Source organism: Narcine bancroftii, chromosome 12, assembly GCF_036971445.1.
Source record: "Narcine bancroftii isolate sNarBan1 chromosome 12, sNarBan1.hap1, whole genome shotgun sequence".
Classification (NCBI taxonomy): Eukaryota; Metazoa; Chordata; class Chondrichthyes; order Torpediniformes; family Narcinidae; genus Narcine; species Narcine bancroftii.
Window position 1 is genome coordinate 65,508,564 of NC_091480.1, and position 20,777 is coordinate 65,529,340.

Sequence of the window (20,777 nt, forward strand, 5' to 3'; positions counted from 1 at the left end):
TACTGATACTAAGATGCTGATAGGAAAAGGCTTGCATGCAAGCACATCTGGTGTATATTCTAACTACCTGTAGTTTCAGTGTTAGCCACAATGAATGGATCAAGAAACTTGGAACATAATTCTGAGAACAAAATTTTGAAAGTTCCAATGTTATATAATTGCTTAAAGCTTATTTTGATAGTCTATTTCCAAACAATTTTAGTTGAAACACTATAAAATACAAAATGCTCATATAATGTGAGCTGTTGTGTAGAAATATTGGGAATAAATAAAATCAAACAGCAACCAAAATTTAAGATACTTTTTTTGATAAATGAAAGTAAATTTACTTTAAAATGTTACAGAAAATAGTGTTGCATGAATAAATCAAAGTCAGCAAAAAAAAACGTTCCTTTTAACTTGAACTACTAATTATAAGATTAAACTATAAGACTACTTTCAAGCTGAAGACAAGACATATTCTTGTTCTTAACACGAGAAAGATAATATAATTCAGTAAATATTCTTCAAAGATTATGTTAAGATATTGAATATTTACTATACCTCTTCATTAAGCCTCAAAGCATTCATCAGTGATTCCACATCATCAAACTCAGCATAACCAAACCCCTTCAATCTGTCCTGGTTGGTGGACTCCCTTGGCAAACGCACTGCACTGATCTTTTGGAAGATAAAACATGAAGGAAATTAGATATATCCATCCTACTTTACACAACTTCATAAAGTTGCAGTTCGCATGAAGTGTTCAGTGTAATTTTAGAGAATCCATTAAACTACATGTTCCTCTTTCCCCTCCCCCCAAAACTATGCTCCTTCCAAGCATTGGGTCAAAGGTCGATATCTTCCCTCTGATATGCCACAACTGACAGAGCGTGTGCATAAACTTCAAACACCAAAATGATTGCAAGGTGCATTAAAGCCACGGCAATCCTGCTGAGGCTCACATACTTCCAGATAGTTACGTCACTGACTTGGAAACAAGTTGACAGCTCATGGAGAGCAAAGCTATTCTTGTTGTGTATTATCCACTGTCATCTATTTGCAACTACCACTTTATGACCCTTTAGGTAACAGAAATTCACAAACTACGATCAAAGATAAGGAGTAAAATTCATGATCACAGAATGTGTATAAGTGAATAAATTAACCTGTAAATGTGCTGGAAAAACTCAGCAGGTCACACAGCATCTATAGGAAGTAAAGGGTGACCAACATTTCGGGCCTGTCCCCTTCAAGGTATGAGCAAAAAGCAGGCAGGCTGCTGAATAAAAAGGTGATGGTGGTGGTGTGGGGAAGAACCACTCATTTCAAAAGCTACTGTGAGGAAAACATTACAATCTCGGAAGGTACAGCTATCAAATAGCACAATCATTCAGCACCATTTTACTCTGTTCAATTCTGGATATTTGATAGATCACTGGCAATAGAGGATTTTTGCATAATTTCATACAGAATTAATTTTATTTTCCCCTAAAGTCCCAACCTATTGGTATTGAACTGCTGTACAATTGCTCATTCCTCATGAACCAGTAAACCCTATTGTTGCGCAAGTCACTGGGGAATCTGCAATCTTTGCAAAGGTTAATATCTTATACTTTCAATCAATAGTCAAATGACAAGTCTATCAATTGCCCTGCATAGCAATGACATCAAACAACATTAACTCCAAATTTGTAACAGTATTGGCTTCAGCAAATTCCACATTGCTCTTATTTACTTACATTCATTCCATGGAAAAACTTGCGGATGGACTCCTCAGATACATCATACGGCAAATTGCCAAGAAAAGCCGTGTATGGTGGCTGCTTAGGAATACGTTTCATATCAATATCGGGTGCCCGAGCTGCTCGAGGTGCCGTTGGGAGTAACGCCCGATTAATGGCAGCAGACTTGTAAACATCATCATCAATACCAGGCCAAGCAGTGGAAACTATCAGAATGAGCAACAAAAACCTTGATTAAACAAGGCTCCTCTAAAAATATTTCATTTTAAAATGGGTTGCTCAAGGACTATTTCTGATCATTGCATTTTTTTATGATTAAAATACACACAAATCAACACCACAGGTTCAGATGGAGGGGATGCAGTGGGGAAGATGGAGGCAGTGACAGTCACAATGAAAAAAGGGAAAGTTTACAACCACCAAAGAAGCTAGGGGAGCAACAATGTTAAGATCAAAAGCAAATATCCATGAAAGCTGACAAAAATTAATTACAATTAAAACAGTTTGGGTTTATAAATCATTTGAATGATTTATGAATACTTTTAGGATACAGCTAGTGATTTGCCAATTTCTCCTTACTTTCCACCTCACCAGCCTCCACATCACCCTTCAACATTTCCATCAACCACCCCAAACCCACCACCAGCCACTCCCCCCACCCCAATCTGCATTTTGCAGGGATAAGTCTCTCTGAGACTCCTTACTCCTCTCTTCCCTCCCCAGCCACACTTCCACTTCCTTAGGAACTTCCCATTTCCACATGGACATCTGTTCACGGCTTAACGTACCGCCAGATTGAGACAACATCCAAATGGGAGGAACTATATTACGCCTTGGCAGTCTACAACCAGATAGCATCAACATCAACATCCAAATTTCCAGTAGCCCTTCACCCCTACCTCTGGCCCCAATCCTCTTTTCCCTCCCCCACTCTCCCTACCTGCCTATCACTGACACCGTCCTTCCTCTCCTCCAGCCCCCACACCCACCCCTTTCCTTTCTCCAATCAGATAAAGTATTTCTCAACCCTCTGGACTTCCCCCATCACCCCAAGATGCTTTCTTTTCTTCCCCCTTCCACCTATCATCTGCCGCCAGCCCATGCTCCTCCCCCCTACACTTTATGCAGGAATCTACCCAGTTCTTGCCATTCATGGAGAAGGGTTTTTGACCCAAAACATTGACTACCACCTTCAATGAATGCTACCTGATGCACTAAGTTCCTCCTGCACTGTGTAGCTTTTGAAAAAGCTATTGACAAAAGTGCATCAATTTTTTGATAAATACCCAGCAAGAGAATTATTAGAACCAAATTGTGTTCAAAAGTTTTCTATTAACACATATGTACAACCATAAGCAAATTGTATTTTGAACAATTCTCCCAGTTCAAAATAATGTTCAAATGTCCAAAACTAAAGAGGTCTCTGCAGTGCTGGAAAATGGATAGACCAGGTAAACACACAGCCTTCATTTGATCCTCCATGCCTCCTTTCCCAAGAAAAAAAAATTGGACAGTCTCCGCTCACTCTCCATGGGGAAGCTGAGACAAGGTAACTATTCAAGGAACATGTAGGCAATATGCCCATGACTTTTCACTGAGAAAGTTGCATCGACAAAGTAACCAACACCACTTTTTCAAAAAACCTTCTCTCTAATTAACTCTTTGGTGGGACAACTTTCACCACCCCTTCCATTCACGTGCTCAAAAGACTTGCTCATTTTTTTCCTTTAGGGTAGCTATGCGACTATCAGCCTGCTTCGCCGAACCTCAACTTAGTAGTGTGAAGCAATGGCCATTTGTGACAAAGTGCTGCATTGACTCCTGAATTGTTTCATCACAATACCCTTAAATCTGCCAATTTTGCTACTTTTCCTACAAATTTACAAGTCCATTGGCAACTTGTAAATTTTTAAATCACTTTATTAATGAATTCATTCCATACTAAAGCAAACACGAAAGGACTGGAGCCTGGCATGGAGAAAGGATTGTCATGCAAGATAAATTAAACAGACTGGGACTAAACTCTGGAGTTTAGAGAATGAGTATATGCAGAAAAGATGTTCCACCTGGCTGGATGGGCCATTAAGGTCAGAGAATGAGAAGATATTTATTTGTCTCGAGGGCAGTGAATCTTTTGAATTTTCAACCCAAGAAGGCTGTGGGATGCTCAGCTGCTGAGTGTATTCAAGGTAAAGCAGCAGATATTTAGACATGAAGGGAATTGAGGAATATGGGATTGGTGCAGGAAAGTGGCACTGAGGTAAAAGATTTGCAACCACCTCACTGAATGGCAGAGGGTGGCATGAAGAGCCAAACAGTTGTCTACTGCATCTACTCATATTCCATGACATAAGTATGTGCTAAAGGGAAATACACACTCACTTCTCAAACAATCAGAAGCTTTTAAATGTTCTACTGCCAGGAATACAAGCTGGCTGAGCTTCACTTGTCAGCTTCCAAATTAACCCAGAAATGACAGAACACCCAAGTCCCATGCTCATCAAATTGATGCAACTCTTAACAAGTCATCTGGAATAATGTACCCGACATCCATGGAGTTAAAGCAAAGTCCACACGATTAGCATAACAGCAAGCACATCGCTTTTACAGCACCAGTAACCAGGATTTGAATCCCGCACTGTCTGTAAGGAGTTTGTATGTTCTCTCCGTGTCTGCGCAGATTTCCTCCAGGTGCTCCAGTTTCCTCCCTCCTTTCCAAACTGTACATGGGTTCTAGGTTAATTGGGCAGCACAGGCTCATAGGCTGGAAGGCCCTGTTACTGTGGCATATGTCCAAATTTAAATTTAACTAAGAATAAACCAGGATGATGGAACATACATTAATTAATCTCTGGGAATTCTGACCATCTGGCCATGCTGTTTTTACCAGTTTGTCTGCAAGTCCAGAACACCAGGATCAATTTGCAAGACAGGACCCCTGTCGCAGTTCCCTGCAGTTATGTGCCAATACAAACTTCCAGCTTAGAAACTAAACCATAACACAATACATTCAGACCATTTTCCAATTCATAAAATTTGCATTGGTCCTCAAAAAATTTGGTTTGACCCACATAAAGGTGCATCAGTACTGCACTAGGACACTATGCAGAAAATGCTAGTTGGCACTGTGGAGATTTAAGATCTTATTACAAGAATGATCTGCAACCTAAACCAGAAAAATTAACTTGAAACCTCAAAAAACACTGTACTCACATTTGGAAAGGCCATGTTGGTAGTGTACTCCAGAGTGGCTGTTGGCTGCAGAGCAGTATCCAGCAAACATCAATTGATGATGCCCCAAGGTTGCAAGTTTTGAGATTTTATGCAAGTTATGAGCAGTACAGTTGGTGTAGTGGACCGGGGTTAAAATCTCTCGCTGTCTGCAAGGAGTTTGTATGTTCTCCCCGTATCTGCATGGGCTTTCTCCAGGGGCTCTGGTTTCCTCCCACCATTCAAAATGTACCGTGGGGGGGGTAGGTTAATAGAGTGTAAATTGGGCGGCATGGACTTGTGGGCCGAAATACACTGTTACCATGCTGCATGTTGAAATTTAAAAAATTAAATGATAGCCTACAGATTTGTTACTTGCCAATATGATCTCACCTTCATTATCCAAATCATCTGTCTCATCTGCCCAGCTTACAGGCTTTGAGTGAATGTAGACTGGGGTACTCCCTCCCCCATCATCAGCCAGGAAGTCAGTCAGGGTAAAAGTCTTTCCCTTTTTCTGCTTCTTCTTCCCTAGAAATGAAAAAGAAAATTTCCAAAAAAAAATTGAAAATTTGCTTGCAAAAATTATGACACAGGTAGAACCAGAAAATGTAGCAAATTAAACACAAAAAGTCAATCTTTAAAAATAATCAAAAGACAAAAAGTCAGCTCAGAGTATTTATGCTTGATTTCTGAAATAGTCCATTAATACAGAAGCACACCTGCTGGTGGAAGCACAGCAAAACCAGAATATCCAAATATTTTCCCGGCACCACAAGATTCCTCACATCACATTCATTAGGACCATATGATCTTTAAGTGATAACCAAAATGGAATGCATTGTGCATTCACTGGCAAAGGTGCTCCCTTTATAAAAAAAGCAAACCGATCAGCATGTGCACATACATTTGCACAAACACACAGATTGTGATCACTTTTCAATGGTAGGCATGATGAAATCGTATTCATGTTTCTTTCTGGGGTAGACAAAAATCACCGTGTTCCAGAAATGGAATAAGTTTTGACTTTGGATTTGTTTTTATACGTGAAGGCTTTCAATATATATTTGGTTCTCTCAACATCATCTCGATCAGTGGTTCCCAACCTTTTACTTTCCACTCACATACCACTTTAAGTATTCCCTATGCCATCAGTGTTCTGTGATTAGTGATTGCTTAAGGTGGTATGTGAGTAGGAAGGGAAGGTTGAGAATCACTGCTCTAGACCCAATTATTATTGAAATATTTTGCTTGAGAAAAATTGTCATTTCCTTTGGAGTTACGAAACTGTGCACATAACAAATCAATTTGGAATGATTAAAACAGTGGTTTTCAAACTTTTTCTACTTAAATACTTAAAGTGGTATGTGAGTGGAAAGTAAAAGGTTGGGAACCACTGATCTAGATTTAATAGTGGCCGCTTCCTGCTTTCAATTCTTACAAAGAGAATATTCTTCATTATCAGGGAATACAGACTCAGCAAATGATGATGAAATGGAAGAAAAATAATATCCATCCACTTGATTGATTACAATTCAAAAGTTAGCTCCATCAGCCATTTAGATTAATTTCCAAACAAAAGGAATGCCACAAGACAAATTTTCATCATCGCTAAAAGCTACAAAATAAACAGCAAAAAAAAAAGGGATTTTCTCATGCTATAAATAACTCAAAACGAATATAGCAAAACCACAGTAATTTTGCACACTGAAGACTAAACGTGACAAAATGTCTTTATTGAAAGTAGGGCATGAAAACTTAATAGTTAGGAATTAAAAGTTTAAAAACATGTAAAATAGCATATGTCGATGGTCAAGTCAATCACAAAGGCTGCAGAAAGTTCACAGAAGCTGAACTAATCCAAAGGGTTATACAGAAGGTAGCATCATTTCACTGATCTAAGTTGTTTCAATGTTGATTCAGGACAAAGAAATGAATTTTTTAAGCACATTTTATAACAAGTGAATATACAGATTAAGAGTGAAGTAGGAGGCCACTTGTCCTCTTCAAACTAACCTTTCAAACAAACATTTAATAAATTATGGCTTCATTCTTCCCTACCCATTGCAATCTTTCACCATCTTGCGTAGCAGGCAACTCTGCCGTAAAAAGCAAAACCTGCTTTCACTGCCCTTTCAGGCACAGGTCACCACCTGCAGTTGCATTTATAAGAAGCAGGAAATTATATTTTCTATTTGGTGCACTGCTGGATAAATCTTACTGTTGTGCACATGGTCAACTTCAGCCCACATTCAAGTTCAGTACCAGGAATCAGTGGAACATGCTTAAAGAAGGCTTGCTGTTTATTTGATGCTAAAAAGGATGTGTACACAAAGTTTGGTTAGCGATTGCACTGAAGCTCAATCCAGACATTACATGTAATCTACTGTATCAATAGGGTCATCCACAGTCATTGTGACTACTGTGCTTGTCATATGCTCCACTCAATAATGGGAAAGAAAATCAAACAGACTGGGGTGATTGTTTTGTGGAGCACCCATATTCAGCAAACAGAGCTGACCCAAGGTTTCTATTGCTTCCCAGTTTTCTTCTGCAACTCTGACAATTTCTCATGACTCCTTCTGAAGTACAATCCAATGAAACATCTAGCCACCATGCCCCCAGCTGCCAATGATGTTCGCAATTTTATTCCAACCAGATCGCCCCACAACCACGTGCAGCCCACTTGTACCTCGTTCCAAAAAATCCAGAGGCAAAATTGTCCTAAAAGATCCAATGATCAGTCCATTGTGTCTTTTGGAACTTGATTCATAAGAACATAAGAAATAGGAGCAGGAGTCAGCAAGTCAAGCCTGCACCACCATTCAATGAAATCGTGGATGATTTGATGATAGGCTCTTCTCCACCATATCCTGTAATTCCCCAACAATGTAAAAATTTATCCAACCTCGTCTTAAATCTAATTACTGAGGTCGCCTCCACTGCTTCAATGGGCAGTGAATTCCACAGATTCACCCCCCCCCCCCTTGGGAAAAAGCAGTTCCTCCTCATCTCTGTCCTAAATCTACTCCCCTGAATCTTGAGGTTATGTCCCCTAGTTCTGGTCTCCCCCACCAATGGAAACATCTTACCTACCTTCATTCTATTGTGAAGATTTGTTCCCCCTCTTTGACAGTACATCAACCCTTGCAATAACATTGCCCAGTTTAACATTTTCCAGCTTCCTGGCCCCCACCATCTCAAATCTCATTGAGACATCCAATCCATCACCACTGAGGAGATGGAGCCCTTTGTTTCTTTTATCAGCCACGCTCACTTTCCTGAACCAAAATGAGCATTTCTAGTTGAAAGGATAAATGAACTTCCTCCAAATGAAAGGATTTTTATCTGGGAATTCATTTTGCATCTTCCCCTCTCCTTCCTACTCTGCCTTCTGTAGGGACCGCTCCCTCCATGATTCCCTTGTCCTTTCATCTCATCCCATCCCACTAATCGCCCCCTTGGCACCTTCCCCTGTGACCATAGAGTACCACTGCCAGACAGGCAAGGGACAGATGAGAAATAACCAATAATCTGAAAACCTGCAAGTCTGTCATCACAAAAGCCTGAGCATTCAGTCTTATTGAATCTATCAAACCTTTTTATAATCACCTTGCACAACCAAAATGGATCACTATTAAGCTACTCTATTTTTATGCAACATTATTTTGAATATACGAGTCCCAAGTAGATTTAACCTTTCCAGCTTCAATATCATTCTGATGATTCTGCATTACACCCCTTCCAAGCCAATTTATCCCAAATCCAGATAATTCCATTGGCCTTTTCAATTTTTTTCTGTGACCATGTATTTTTGTGATCGCCACAACGAAACCTCTAATCATCTCTGCTTATCAGGTTTTAGCTTCCTACAGTTTATAAAATATTGTGCATTCAGAGTGGACATCATCACACTTGCCACAAATGGGGTTTCGTGTCAGTTTGGTCCCCTTTGATAGTCATCTGCACAATTTAGTACCACTTAATTAACATCAGAAAACTTGTTCTATTTATACATCTTGTTCCTTTATCCTTGTCGAAACTAATGATAAGTTGAAGTGCTGGTCACATCCTGTCATGATCATTCAACTATTATTCCTACTCTCTGTCCATCACCATGCACCAAATTCGCTGCCTAAATTGATGTTGCCTCTGATTCCACACAATTTATTTGCCACCAAATCTTTTGTTGAAGATTTGTTAGAGCACAAATAGCGGCTTCATCTACCACATTAATTAAAAATGTAATTTGCTTTGTTTGCAATTTACAAACCCAAACTGGCCCTTTGACCAGTTCACATTTGTTCAAATGCTTAGTCACCACCCACACAAGATCAGTGGAGTTACCTCAGAAACAGGCAACATCCAGACATTGAAGGAGGAAGGAAAGGTCAACTGTGGCCAAAACCACAGAAGATGTAAAAGATAAGGAGAGGGGATTGAGCACATAGGTGACATTATTCAAAGCTATTTAGTGCACTGGTAAAAGCCACATTGAAAAGGTTCAAATGTGAAAGCTCAAGGTCACACATTTATTTCTGAGGAGAGGCAAAAGATGAATAGATTGGAAAAGGACAAGGAGAGAAAATCAATGAGCAGAGAAGCCAAGAAACGTTTGGGTGATCAATAGTTCACTGGAAATGCCCCAGAAGCAGAAGGTGAACCTCATGAACATGATGAGTTTGCAGAGCAAACAAGGCAAAAAGATGCATTTCTGGCTGGGACAGGGATAATCTTATCTGGAAGGCAAGAAATAGACAAAGATACCAGAAAGCTAGCTAAATGAATTCTTAATCTTTGTAATGAACTCAATTTTTGCCATGGGTAATGGTAGCAAGGGAAGACATCTGGGCCAGATTTGATGATGAATGACAACCAGTTGTGCCATCTACTGGAACAATATGCCATTCATATCTCAAGTCTGTTCCCCCATTTTATAAAAATCAAGTTCAATCTGCAACTTGACTTAATTTATCTGCTAAGTTCCATTCCTCAATGTTTTTAACCAACAACTCCAAAAAATCTGCCTTGAGAGTTCCAATTGCCCAGGCATGAAAAAAAGGCATTTATTGAAGAGTTCTGATCACTGAAACAAGGACTTGTTGATTACCTCCCACATTAAAAACCCTTGCCTTCTGATGTCCTTTTTTCTTGGTACCCTGCCAGCAGAAAGTTTCAACACGTCTATTGGACGATCTCTTTAAATTTTTTAAACAGCTCAATCAGATTACTGTACATATTAAAGCTTTCAAAAATCAAGGAAATACAAATGCAAAATGCCCCGAATTGAACATTCTTACCCCATTCAAGCCAATTTACCTAAAGGTTAAAGAAAACATTGGTTGGAATGAAACCGCAATAACAGTCATGGAGAAACAGGATAAAGGACCATCAATTTGGAGGCAAGGACCTCGCCAAGCACTGCAGACATGTTATGCAGAAGGACAATGTTATCAGAGATGACACGAGGACAGGAAAAAAAAAGTCAACATAGGATGAAGGAATCCATGTAAAAACACAATGCTGGAGAAACATACTTGATCTAGCAAATATAAAGATACATAAACATCAATTTGGGCTTAACCCCTTCATCAAGGTACCACCATCACATTCCCTCTTCTTTCTTCTTTACCCTCTCTCCCCCAGCTCTTCTCCCCTCCCTGATCTCTCTTTCTCTCCCCTATCATCCTTATCCCTCTCTCTTCGCCCCTTATCTTTTTCTCCCCATCTTTCCTCCTTTTTTCTCTCACCATCTCTTTTATCTCTCTCCCCTATCTTTCTCTGCCCCCTAACTCTTATTCTCTCTTTCTAGCACCCTTTCTTTCTGTCTTCCTTATCTTTTTTCTCCCCATGTTTCTCTCCCCATAGTTATCTGCCCCTCTTTTTCTTTCCCCATCACTTTCCTGCTCGCCCCAAATTCTCTCCTTCTTTCACCTCTCCCACATATTTTGTGCTCTTCCCATCTCTTTCTCTCTCTCCCTATTTCTCTGCCTATATCTCTCTCCCTCCACCTCTCTATGTGCCCCCTTATTTCACCCCCACTATTTTACTGCACCCTCTCATTCTCTTTCTTTCCCATCTTTCTTTCCCTCCCTTATCTCTCTTTCTCTGGTGCTTCTTTCTCTCATCTTTCTGCCCCTTACCTCTCCCTCACCACTCTACCTGCCCCCTTATATCTCCCTCACCTCTCTACCTACCCCCTTATCTCTCCCCAACTACTTCTCTGCCCCTCTTATTCTCTTCTCCCACTCCTCTCTCTCCCCAGCATCTCTCCCTTTCTCCCATCCCTCCCACTCCTTTTCCTCCATCCTCTCCTTCCCTCCACCCTCTCTCCTCCTCCCTCCAACCCCTTCTCTCTTCCTCCCCCTCTCTCCCTCCCTATCTTTCTCTCCCTTGACGAAGGACTCAAACCCAGAACCTTACTTACGTATCTCTATCATTGCTAATATAAAGTACACTGCTTCAGCAGCTGAGTTGCTGCCAAATTGTGTTTTTACTTCACGAAGGAGTCAGATTCACATCACGTAATAAATAATTCATTGCAAGTTTAAACTATAGTGGTAAATGTTCAGTTTTCGGGAACGTGCAATGTCCATTTTAACGAAATGCGACTCTGTTTGATGGCAGGAACGCTCCCTGCTATTGGCAAAAGTTCCGGTCGACGCCACGCACAACGTGGCCGACTGCAGGCTGAAATGCTGGTTCAGGAGTTTGAAGTGTGGCTGAAAATAATGAAGTTACATCGTTCCTCACGAGCCACCCCACGGCCACGCATGCGCGCACGGCCCCGGCGCGGACTGCATCATGCCCAAGGAGCGGAGCGGAACAGCGCAGGCCTCCCCCCCCCACTCCGCCGCCGGCGGGTTCCCACTACCCGCGCCTGCCGTCCGCCTCCTTCCCCACTTCCCGCCGCCGCCCTCCGTTTGCTCGGCGGACAACTCATTCAACCGTCTATCCGCGAAGGTCGGCAACCGGCGCGATGAAAGCCGCCACTCGCGTGTCTTTCTTTCTCTCGCCCCGCTCCGCGCTCGCAACCACTTACCTGAAGACGCCATGTTGGAGAATGACCAGTGACAGGACCCGGATATCGCAGTCACGTGGTGTCCCCGCGCGCGCTCTCTCTCAGCGGCTGGTGAAATAAATCTTTTGGTTCACGTCTTCCCCCCCAAAACAAAAACCCTCCCTCCCCACCATTTGGGGCCCCAAACCATCCTTCCAAGTGAAGCAACACTTCACCTGTGAATCTGCAGGGGTCGTCGACTGCATCTGGTGCTCCTGCTGTGGTCTCCTCTATATCAGAGAGACTGGGCGCAGACGGGGAGATTGCTTCGTTGAGCGCCTCGGCTCTGCCCGCCGCACCCAGTGGGTGCCCATTTCATTTCCCCGTCCCCTTGCCGACATGTTTGTCCATGGTCTAATGCACTGAGACCACCTGCAAATTGGAGGAACAACACCTCATCTTCCTACTGGCCTCCTTCCATCCGGATGGCATTAACATCGACTTCCCCGGTTTCGTTAAACTTCCCCACGTCACCTTTCCCCCAGCTCTGTCTCTTCACTCCTTTCAAGCGGACAAAATCAAGTCTCACCTCTCCCCTTATCCATGGGACTATAAGGGTGGCAGAGAGGATCACTGGAGTCTCCCCCCCTCCCCCCATCCCATCCCATCAACGAGATCTACTGGGATCGTTGTCTGAAGAGAGCACGCAAAATCACTGAGGGCCCCTTCCACTCCACACACAGCTTACAAAATCAAGGCTCATGGGATTGGGGGCAAAGTATTGATGTGGATTGAGAACTGGCTGGCAGGTAGAAGACAGAGAGTTGGGATAAATGGCTCGTTTTCTGAGTGGCAGGCGGTGACCAGTGGGGTGCCACAGGGATCTGTACTGGGACCCCAGCTGTTCACAATTTACATTAATGATCTGGATGAGGGGATTGGATGTAATATCTCCAAATTTGCAGATGACACTAAGCTAGGAGGGGTTGTGTGCGTGGAAGAGGGGGTCAGGAAGCTCCAGTGTGATTTGGATAAATTGAGGGACTGGGCAGATACATGGTAAATGCACTACAATGTGGATAAATGTGAGGTTATCCACTTTGGTAATACAAACCGGAGGGCAGATTACTATTTGAATGGCAATAGATTAAGAGATGGGGAAGTGCAGAGAGACCTAGGGGTACTTGTGCACCAGTCTCTGAAGGCGAGCATGCAGGTACAGCAGGTGGTTAAAAAGGCAAATGGTATGTTGGCCTTCATATCAAGAGGGTTTGAGTATAGGAACAAGGATACCTTACTGCAGCTGTACAGGGCCTTGGTGAGACCCCACCTGGAGTATTGTGTGCAGTTTTGGTCACCTTATCTAAGGAAGGATGTTCTTGCAATGGAGGGAGTGCAGAGGCGATTCACCAGGCTGATACCTGGAATGGCAGGAATGACTTATGAGGAAAGATTGCGCAAATTGGGATTGTACTCGCTGGAGTTTAGAAGATTGAGAGGGGATCTCATAGAGACATATAAAATTCTGGCAGGACTGGACAGAATGGATGCAGATGGGATGTTTCCAATGATGGGAAAATCCAGAACCCGGGGCCATGGTTTGAGGATAATAGGCAAACCATTTAGGACCGAGATGAGGAGGAATTTCTTGACCCAGAGGGTGGTGAATCTGTGGAATTCATTGCCACAGAGGGCAGTAGAGGCAGGTTCATTAAATATATTTAAGAGGGAATTAGATATATTTCTTCAGTATAAGGGTATTAAAGGTTACGGAGAGAAGGCGGGGACGGGGTACTGAACTTTAGGATCAGCCATGATCTCGTTGAATGGCGGAGCAGGCTCGAAGGGTCGAATGACCTACTCCTGCTCCTATCTTCTATGTTTCTGTGTTTCTTTCAGCTGCTCCTGTCAAGAGGATCAGAGCCTTTAACCAGCCCAGTAACGTCAGCAGAATACTTGTTTCAACAGTTAAACAACAACGAAGAACAAAAGGAGCTTTTTCAAGAATGAAATAATGTTTAATTCTTACCCCAAAAAAATGCATAAAAATAAATGCATAAATTTAAGAAAATATCTTTTTTTTCAACTCAAAAAATGTTGATTACAGAGAATTTCAGTTGTGGTTTTCAGATAATCGGAATCGTACTGTACTTATCCCGCATAATGTATTATTTGTCTGTACGTGCGTTCTGTCTGGTTGTGTGTCTGCGTGTTGGACCGGAGAACGTTGTTTCGTCAGGTTGTACTTGTACAATCAGATGACAAGAAACTTGACGCGACCTTATCATATCCAATTACAACCTTCTGTTGGTCTGGGCTCCTCCCCCAGCCAGCACTGTCTCTATTCTGACCTTTCCCGGTTTGGTTTTGCTTATTCCTTGAGGAAGGGCTCAAACCTGAAACGTCAGTGATGTATCTTTACCTCCTATGCATGCTGCCTACTTCCACCAGCATTTCTGTGTGTTTTTACTACAATCATAGTGTCTGCAGTCTTCCGTGTTTCACTTAAAAGTATATTTTTTTGTTTTCCAAATTGCCTTCAAAGTGTTGCAAGCCACTGAATGTAACATGACATTGCAGTTGATTCTCAAAATCAACTATTCAACTTGAAATCCTAAACACGTTACTGAAGAGAACCAGTCAGTATTGGCAGCTCTTTTTTCTTTTTTTTATTTCCAGCATCTACATTGGTTTAGTTTTACATTTGACTGATCTGCAAATTACAGTCATATCTAATTTGCCATTATATTCAAGCGTCCAGGTCCGCTCCTACTTATTATTTGGAGGTAATATGATTTGACCAAATCCTGGCTGAGTGGAATTATTTTCCCATTTATGCAATGGGGAGATTGAAGCTTTGCCCTCACTTTTCACAAGATCACGTACAGAAGGAGGCCCATCGGCCCATCAAGTCCACTCTGCAATTCTCATCATAAGCTGATCCATCCTCCCACTCAGCTCCACTCCCCGGCCTTCTCCCCGTGACCCCTGACTAATCAAATACCTGCCAATCTCTGCCTTAAATACACCCAACGACCTTGCTTCCACAGCCACCTGTGGCAAAACGTTCCACAGACTCATGACCCTCTGGCTAAAGAAAAATTTCTGCATCTCTGATTTAAATTGACGCCCTTTTGCCCTGAAGATGTGCCCTTTTGTCTGAGCATCCCTGACCATGAGAAACAACCTTGTCACGTCTGCTCTGTCCAGGCCTTTCACCATTTGAAATATCTCTATGAGGTCCCCTCTCATCCTTCTGTACTCCCAACGAGTCCAGTCCAAGAGCTGATAATCGTTCCTCATATACTAACCCTTTTATTCCTGGTATCATTCTTCTAAATCTTCTCTGAACCTTCTCTGACGCCAGCACCTCTTTTCTCAAATAAGGTGCCCACAGATACAATGCCCTATAGAGTCTCAACATCACATCCCTGCCCTTGCATGCTACCCCTCTAGAAATGAATGTCAATGTTGCATTTGCCTTCTTCACCACCGACTCAACATGGACGTTAATCTTCAGGGGATCCTGCACGAGGACTCCCAAGTCTCTTTGCACCTTGAAATTTTGAATATTTCTTCCCATCTAAATTATCGTCTGCCCGTCTATTTCTTCTACCAAAGTGCACGACCGGACACTTCCCAACGTGCATTTAATCTGCCACCTCCGTGCCCATTCTCTGAATTTATTCAAGTCTCTCTGCAGCCTTTCAGTGTCCTCAGCACCGTCTTCCCTACCACCCATTTTGGGATCACCTGCAGATTTAGACACTTTATTTTATTTAGACATTTTATTTTGTTCATGGGATGTTGAAAGGCTGGGACTCTTTCCCACTAAAAGCAGGAGATGACCCATTCAATTACCAATTTAATGAACGGTTCTTTGATAAGATGGGAGTGAAGAGGTAGACATGAACCATGATCTCTTTGAATGATGTGGCAGGATCTGCCTTTTGAGGCTCCAATGATAAATTTCAGGAGAAATACATAAATGAATGCTGTATTCCAAGAATTTAGAATTTTTTAATAGACTGATTTAAGTTTTCCTTTTGAAATGGGATAGATCATCCATCCCTTTGAGCCTGCTCTGCATTGGGATTACGGCTGATCTGAAATTCCACCTTTCTGCCCTTGATTCCCTTACTGATTAAAAATCCATCTTTCTCAGCCTTAAATATACCCATGGGCTCTGCCTCCACAGCTCTCTGTGGCCAGGTTTCTCTGTTCTCACTGCTGCCATCAGGAAAGGACAAGACTCGCATGCCCAGGTTCAGGAACAGCTGCTCCCCCTCCACCATCAGACTCCTCAATGACAAACTCAATAAAAGAGTCATTTAAGGACTCTTACTTGTGCACTTCATTTTGTTTTAAATCTCTGTATTTCACAGTTTGTTTACAGTTCTTTATTTGTTTACATGTGTACGTTGAGGACAGTTTTTTTTTGGCACTACTGATAAGTGGTAATTTTGCTGCGCCCACAGGAAAAAGGAATCTCAGGGTTGTATGTGATGCCACGTATGTACTCGGGCAATAAATCTGAAATCTGAATGTCCCTACTACTCACAACCTTCTGAGAGAAGAAATTCTTCCTCAGCTGTCCAAGATGGGAGTCCCAAAACTCACAGACCATGTCCTCTGGTTCGGGAATCTCCCATGAGAGGAAACATCCTCTCAGCAATGACCCTGTCAAGCCCCCAGTATGTTTCAATAAGATCACCCTCAAACCTCTGAAATCAAATGAGTAGCAGTGCTAATCTGCTTAACTACTTCCCTTCCCACCGCTTTCCCCCATCTCCTCACATCCAAACAAACCTATTCTAAATTGTTGCCAAGGAAGGAATATCCTTCTTGAATAAGTTGACCAAAAATGTTCACCATGGTGTTCAAGGTATTTGTGGGAAATTATTGGGGTAGATGGAGAAAAGCTATTTCTATTGTTTTGAGGTGGGGTGGGAAGAGGCCAAAAATTTGATCCAGATTTCAAAAGTAGTGAAGAAACACTTCTGTGGGCAAATTGTTGTGTATTTGGAAGTGGTGTTTATTCAGTTTTGTAGCACTATCAGTACAAATGTGTGGGAGTCATGAGGACCTTCAAAACATGTTGCTGGAGAAAGACAACAATGAAATGTGCCCGTGTGATCGAAGAAAGTTTATTGAACTGATTCCTGGAATGACAGAACAGAGAAGGACAGTTGTTGTTTTGTAAAAGCATACCGAGGGTTGAAAGCCAATTCGATGTATTTGGACGGCGTGGGCTGGAGGGGCCTGTTTCCGTGCTGTATGCCTGAACTTATAAACATTTAAAATTAAATTAAAGCTTATTCTCATCTGACTGTACATACACAACCAGACAAAATCACATTTATCTGGACCATGGTGCACACACATAATACATTCCTCACACAGCACATAATAAATCACAGACATCAAAATATAATATAAAATAAATAGATTGGGTTGATTGGACATGTTCATTGCAGGACAGAATTGGAAGATCTGTCATGGTTTTGTGGTGGAGCTGACTAAAGAATTAATTGGCCAATTCCAGCTTCTATTTCCTTTGTTCAGATGTTTCTGTGAAGTCGTGCCCAAGTGATCTGTTTACATACAAATATCCCACATTGTTTTCTGTCGTTGAAGAGAATGTATGCCCGCTGGATTCAGGTTCAGGCTATTAAATGTCTTTCTCAGACACACTTTCCTGGGGCACTTTTGGGTTTCTTGTGTTGTGATCTGAAGGACCTGCAACTTTTCTGCCACACTTCCCTGTTGAGTCTTCATTGCCTGGGTCCGTCTCTACTTCTGGAACATGTAATACAGTACGTTTCCCCATATTTGAAAAGGCTGAGACTGGATGTTTTTCAGTTAACTGGATTTTTCGGATAACCGAATAATGGCTTTGAGCAGCCCAGTAGCATCAGCAGAATATTTGTATCAGCAGTTAAACAACAAGAAAAAAATAATGGAAGCCTTTTCAAGCATGAAATAATGTTCAATTCTTACCTAAAAGCCACGTGATCTCTGTTTGTGCAATACACAAGAGCTCTGCTGGATTCAAAGTGGCGCTTACAGCCAATGAAAGCATGAAAAATTTTTTTGACTTGTGACATCATGGCGCCACCAAAAAAAAGTTTGAATAATTGAACTTTTTGGTGAACTGAACTTTGGATATGGGCAAACGTACTGTAATATCCTCATTGTTGAGGGTCATATTGAAAACGACCCAGTGCTGAGCAATGAAAGAAGAGAGAATTGGAAGGTGGCAGAGATTGGCCTGGAGATCTCACACACACTTACTCACTGTGGAAAACTAAAGATACTTCACTCACATGAGTGCAGAAACTTCAAAAGACATTGTGAGCTGAATTGTCCTAATCCCTCTAGTGGTGGCATGGTGACAAATATAAATGAATTAGCTCTGCACAGAGAAAGCTCGACTTTGAGCAAATCCATCATCCCATTGTTGCAAATAAGCTCAGGGATTGACCCTGGTTCAATGAGGTGCACAGAAGGGCATTCTGGGAGCTACAACAAGCGCACTGACAACTTAATGATATATCAGCTGAGTGCATCCCAGATCGGCTATAATTTACATGTAGACATATAGCGCGGTAATAGGCCTTTTTGGCCCAAGAGCCCGTGCTGCCAAATTTACACCCCATTAACCTACACCACTACCACACCCCCCCCAGGTATGTTTTGAATGGTGGGAGGAAACAGGAGACGCCGGGGAAAATACACACAGACACATGGAGAATGTACAAACTCTTTACAGACAGTGCCAGATTTGAACCCTGGTCGCTGGCACTGTAACAGCGTTGTGCCAACCACTATGTCAACCGTGCTGCTTCATTTTCTCATGAAATAAAACAGAAATGTAATATTACATGAAATTGCCTTTAGTCGACAATTCACTATTAGTATTTCCCGGCACCCCTGACAGTCAGAGAAAGAGAAGCAAAAGAGAGTTCTGTCAGTGTTTCTGAGTGTCCTTGGATTCATGTCCAGTTTTCCCACTGCCTCTGGAGCCGCACAGGCTCCAGTTCATTTCAAACCTGAGGCAACCTGAGCCCAGATCCAACATGATGAGAAAGCCTTCAGGAGCCCTTCTTTCCTTTGGCACCCTCTCAAATCCTGGCTCTGATACCTGGTTCCTCATGAACCAGTCTCCAACAGCCCACAGCCTGTGTAGGTTCCTCGTCCGCAGGTCGCCAACAGCTTGCCAGTGTGTGTGTGTGTGTGTGTGTGTGTGTGTGTGTGTGTGTGTGTGTGTGTGTGTGTGTGTGTGTGTGTGTGTGTGTGTGTGTGTGTGTGTGTGTGTGTGTGTCCATCCTTCAGCCCCACCATGGTTACTGTCCTAAGGTCGTTTCCTCTGCTTCTCCTTCTCAACAAGAGTAGGTCTCTCCTTTTGTGGTGCCCTGCGCCAGTCCAGTGCTCCCCTGGAATCGGCAACCCCTCATGGCCACTGCTGAACACATCTTGTGTCCAGACTCTGCGGTTGCAGGATTTATTTAATAAAACACCTACAGCCCCTTTAACAGGCTGTTTAAAGCTTGTACAGTAGGACTGGGAGGTAGGTCCCTGGGGGGGAGCGCTGCATCTCCTCTCTCTGCCCTCCCTGGGTCCACACCAGTGGCAATCCCATCCCTTCAGCAGTTCAAGAGTGCTGCCATTTTTTTCTTCTTGGTAAACAACAAGAACAGCCAACAGGCCAGATCAAAGCTCTGTAGTACTCCCACCTCCTAAATGGTTATGGACAATTAAATTGCTGAGGGGAGGAGGCTTTAGAACATCGGCGTGCTCATCAATGGCTTGGAAACATTCAAAGAATGAAAGCCAAGTTTACCTGAAGGGAAAAGTTAAGTAAAATGCGAAAGTCTGCAGACACCGTGGTTGAAGTAAAAACACGATGCTGGAGAAACTCAGTAGGTCAAACCAGGTCCTTTATAAAGGTACTCCCCGACTTGCCACCTATACAACTTGCGTCTATCCGCATGTACAATGGAACTTTAAAAAAAATATTAAAAATATATAAAATGAAAGTTTACAAAGTTTATGTTGTGTTTGACAACTATAACAGGGATACAGAGCATGTAAGAGCCAAAATGTGCATACTTACCTTGTGACTTGGTGTCCAGGGGTCTGTAGGCTGGGTGCGGCCGTCTTGATTCCTGTGCGCATGCACGAGTCTTCTGTTGGTGCATGCACAAGAGTTAAGTGCCATGATGATATTAAATTCGTGCCCTTAACTCTCAAGCATGCGCCAACCAAACTCCAATACACGAACCGACCGTGCATGCACCAACAGAAGACTCGTGCATGCACACAGGAATCAAAATGGCTGCGCCCAGGGGACACACCCCGGGACCCGGGATGCCAACTAACAAGGTAAACATGGACCAGAATGTGGGAAGATTCACCAAGGTTTAAGTTGTTATCATCAAATCTACGGTTCAAAAAAAAGATTGGATTAAAAAGTTTGCTTTAAGACTTCGGTACTCCACGTTTGCAGGCAAAATTCCAATGTGTCCATTTCGAGATGCGACCAATCCTTCGGTCCCAATTATGGTTGTAAGTCAGGAAGTACCTGTATAGCAAAGATAAAGATACATAGCCATCTTTTGGGGTTTGAACCTTGTGGTTAATGGCATTTGTATAGATGTATGGACTGACCAGTTGGAGCCAACCTGACCTTCCCTAACCCCTCCCTTGGCTCCTTCCCAGATTTCCCAATAAAGGCTGGTGTGCCTGGAGTTTCCCCCTCTTGCACCTGTACCTGGAACCTGGCCAAGACGTACATCAGTAATGCTCAGGTTTTTGGTAATTAAAGCTGTTTAATCACTCCA

General features: G+C 42.5%; 1 protein-coding gene across 6 annotated transcripts in view; it reads right to left on the reverse strand.

Moving 5' to 3' along the window:
* eif4ba (eukaryotic translation initiation factor 4Ba) overlaps nt 1-12,015 on the reverse strand; it is a 37,725-nt gene extending 25,710 nt beyond the window's left edge. For 4 of the 6 annotated variants that reach the window (XM_069906596.1, XM_069906595.1, XM_069906598.1 and 1 more), the window contains exons 1-4: nt 11,977-12,015; nt 5,328-5,465; nt 1,722-1,930; nt 544-660 (exon numbers count right to left, since the gene is read on the reverse strand). In XM_069906596.1, coding sequence (XP_069762697.1) covers nt 544-660; nt 1,722-1,930; nt 5,328-5,465; nt 11,977-11,989 — 477 coding nt within the window. In that variant the 5' untranslated portion in view covers nt 11,990-12,015. The other 2 variants (XM_069906600.1, XM_069906599.1) reach the window with 2 other exon arrangements.
* Nucleotides 12,016-20,777: the final 8,762 nt, after the last annotated feature.